The sequence below is a fragment of the Pygocentrus nattereri genome, chromosome 12, assembly GCF_015220715.1.
Source record: "Pygocentrus nattereri isolate fPygNat1 chromosome 12, fPygNat1.pri, whole genome shotgun sequence".
Taxonomy (NCBI): Eukaryota; Metazoa; Chordata; class Actinopteri; order Characiformes; family Serrasalmidae; genus Pygocentrus; species Pygocentrus nattereri.
The window spans coordinates 42,577,037-42,580,441 of record NC_051222.1 but is presented as its reverse complement, the minus strand read 5'-3'; the positions used below and the strand labels follow the sequence as shown (position 1 = coordinate 42,580,441).

The 3,405-nt window shown below is 40.9% G+C and overlaps 1 protein-coding gene across 3 annotated transcripts in view; it reads right to left on the bottom strand.

The window, feature by feature from the left end:
• Positions 1-203: 203 nt before the first annotated feature.
• Positions 204-3,405, bottom strand: part of LOC108415126 (bromodomain-containing protein 3-like) — a 44,948-nt gene continuing 41,746 nt past the window's right edge. For all 3 annotated transcript variants that reach the window (XM_017688103.2, XM_017688105.2, XM_017688104.2), the window contains exons 18-20: positions 1,969-2,174; positions 1,481-1,658; positions 204-411 (exon numbers count right to left, since the gene is read on the bottom strand). In XM_017688103.2, coding sequence (XP_017543592.1) covers positions 343-411; positions 1,481-1,658; positions 1,969-2,174 — 453 coding nt within the window. In that variant the 3' untranslated portion in view covers positions 204-342. The remainder of the gene's footprint in view (positions 412-1,480; positions 1,659-1,968; positions 2,175-3,405) is intronic.

Sequence of the window (3,405 nt, the reverse complement as noted above, 5' to 3'; positions counted from 1 at the left end):
CTCTCAAACTCAGAATAAACTGAAAATGTATATACACTCAGGAAAAGAACAGTCATAAGCCTTCTCTCTCTCCTTTCCTGCTTTCATTCCATTTAAAGACAGTTTTAATGCCGCTCTTAAGTGAACACAATAATCTTCCTTTCTCTCACTCTCGTTTGTTTCTCTCACTCACAGTTGATAGGCAGCAGATATTAACACGCATGTTAAGAATACGCAGGTCTTTCGCTTCCTTCTTTAATGAAAAAAGGATGAAAATGAGAAAGAGATAGAGATAGAGAGATATGAGGGAAAAGACGAGTTTCTGAACACAGCTCTCTTTCACTCCCTTCTTCTGGCCGAAGCTCAGAACAGGTTCTCTTCAAATATAGCCATCAGGTCACTCTGGAAGTTCATGTCAATCGTTGCTGCCATCTAGAGGAGAAAGATGAGACCACACAGAGACAATACTGTAAACCTGCGCAGCGTGGATTAAGACATATATGCCATATCAGTCTTTATTTTTACATGTGTACATAATGAAAGTATAGTATAGCATAATGAAAAAGAGAATACACACAGAACATGATATATGTGATTATTCAGGCGTCAACAAATCTTTTCAAACGTTTAACTAAACTCGCACCAAACACAAAAACATGCTGTGAGTTACCTAAACATGATATAAATGATTCAGTATCTGCCACAAATGATTCCATAACTACTATAAATGATTCAGTATCTGCTATAAATGATTCCATAACTACTATAAATGATTCAGTATCTGCCACAAATGTTTCCACAACTACTATAAATGATTCAGTATCTGCTACAAATGATTCTACAACTACTATAAATGATTCAGTACCTGCCATAAATGATTCCACAACTACTATAAATGATTCAGTATCTGCTATAAATGATTCCACAACTACTATAAATGATTCAGTACCTGACATAAATTATTCCATAACTACTATAAATGATTCAGTATCTTCTATAAATGTTCCATAACTACTATAAATGGTTCCATATCTACTATAAATGATTCAGTATCTTCTATAAATGTTCCATAACTACTATAAATGGTTCCATATCTACTATAAATGATTCAGTATCTGCTATAAATGATTCCACAACTACTATAAATGATTCAGTACCTGACATAAATTATTCCATAACTACTATAAATGATTCAGTATCTTTTATAAATGTTCCATAACTACTATAAATGATTCCATATCTACTATAAATGATTCAGTATCTGCTATAAATGATTCAATAACTACTATACATGATTCGGTATCTGCCACAAATGTTCCATAACTACTATAAATGATTCAGTATCTGCTATAAATGATTCCATAACTACTATAAATGATTTAGTATCTGCTATAAATGTTCCATAACTACTATAAATGATTTAGTATCTGCTATAAATGTTCCATAACTACTATAAATGATTCCATAACTACTATGTATGTGTATGTGTTTTGTGTCTCACCGCCTCCCTCCTTCTCCTCTCCTGCTCTCTCCTACGTAACAGCTCCCTCTGGTGGTCTGTGGTTGGCGTGTTGGAGCGGGGCTGGGCCTGTGGTTGGGGTGGTGGAGTCTGACTCGGCCGCTGTGGAGGAGTGAGAGACTCGCACTGGACCTTATGGACTTCCTCACAGACCTCCTCACTGAGTGGGCACACAACAAAAGATGAAACATCTGATGTCGTCAGTGACACAGAACAACACTGACTGTATTTACTGTTCATGTACTGAGTTACTGTTTATTTAGGGTAACAGACTGGAAACAGCTAAAGGCCAATAGTGTGAGCAGGAGGAGTGATCGGCTGTGGAGTGAGTGGGAGGAGTGATCGGCTGTGGAGTGAGTGAGAGGAGTGATCGGCTGTGGAGTGAGTGGGAGGAGTGATCGGCTGTGGAGTGAGTGAGAGGAGTGATCGGCTGTGGAGTGAGTGGGAGGAGTGATCGGCTGTGCTCTCACCGCAGTTTGTCGTGCTCTCTGCGTACTCTCTCTCTCTCCCTCTCAGCTTGCAGCGCTTTCTCTCTCTCCTCTTTCTCCCGCGCCACCCGGCGGAACTGTTCGAAACTGTCGCTGGACGAACGAGCCAATGAGGAGCTGGAGGAGGATGAGGAGGCAGGTCTTTGGGCCAAACTCGCCCAGGAACCCATACTCTTCACCTTCATCTCCTACAGAGAGGGAGAGAGAGAAAGACAGAGAGAGAGACAGACAGACAGAGAGAAAGAGAGAGAGAGAGACAGAGAGAGAGAGCGAGAGAGACAAGAGAGCGAGAGAGGGAGAAAGAGAGAGAGAGACAGAGAGAGAGAGAGAAAGAGAGAGAGACAGAGAGAAACAGAGAGAAGGACAGAGAGAGAGAGAGAGAGAGAGAGAGAGAGAGAGAGAAATAGAGAGAAGGACAGAGAGAACGAGAGAAGGACAGAGAGAGAGAGAGAGAAAGAGATAAACAGAGAGAAGGACAGAGAGAGAGAAAAAACAGAAGCACAGAGAGAGCGAGAGAGAGAGAGAGAAACAGAGCGAGAGAGAGCGAGAGACAGGCAGAGAGAGCGAGAGAGAGAGCGAGAGAGAGAGCGAGAGAGAGAGCGAGAGGAACAGAGAGAGCGAGAGAGAACGAGAGAGAGCGAGAGAGACAGAGAGAGAGAGAGAGCGCGAGAGAGAGAGACAGAGAGAGTGAGAGACAGGCAGAGAGAAAGAAAGAGCGCGAGAGAGACAGAAAGAGAGCAAGCGAGAGAGAATGCGAGAGAGACAGAGAGAGACAGAGAGAGCGAGAGAGAGCGAAAGAGAGAGAGAGAGAGAGAGACAGAGAGAGAGAGAGAGAGAGACAGAGAGACAGAGAGAGAGACAGAGAGAGAGAGAGAGAGAGAGAGAGAGAGAGAGAGAGAGAGAGAGAGAGAGAGAGAGAGAGAGAGAGAGAGAAAATAAATAAAATGGTAACTATTCATCTACAAAACGTTTTATTGTAAAGAGTGACTCAATTTTATTGTAATTATATTGTGGATATAGAATTGTTCTTTAAATAAAACATCTAATGGAACCCATTTACATGTTCTGATTATTCTGATTTATGTTTGAATGTTCTGTATTTCTTCATTTCTATGAAAATGTTCCACAGTGTGTGATTAGTATTTAAACGTTAAACGTTAACTGTAGTTAAACATTCTGCTGTGTCTGATTTGTAGTTAAACGTTCTGCTGTGTCTGATTTGTAAACGTTCTGCTGTGTCTGACTTGTAGTTAAATGTTGTGATGTGTCTGATTTGTAGTTAAACGTTCTGCTGTGTCTGATTTGTAAACGTTCTGCTGTGTCTGATTTGGAAACGTTCTGCTGTGTCTGATTTGTAGGTAAATGTTCTGCTGTGTCTGATTTGTAGTTAAATGTTCTGCTGTGTCTGATTTGTAGTTA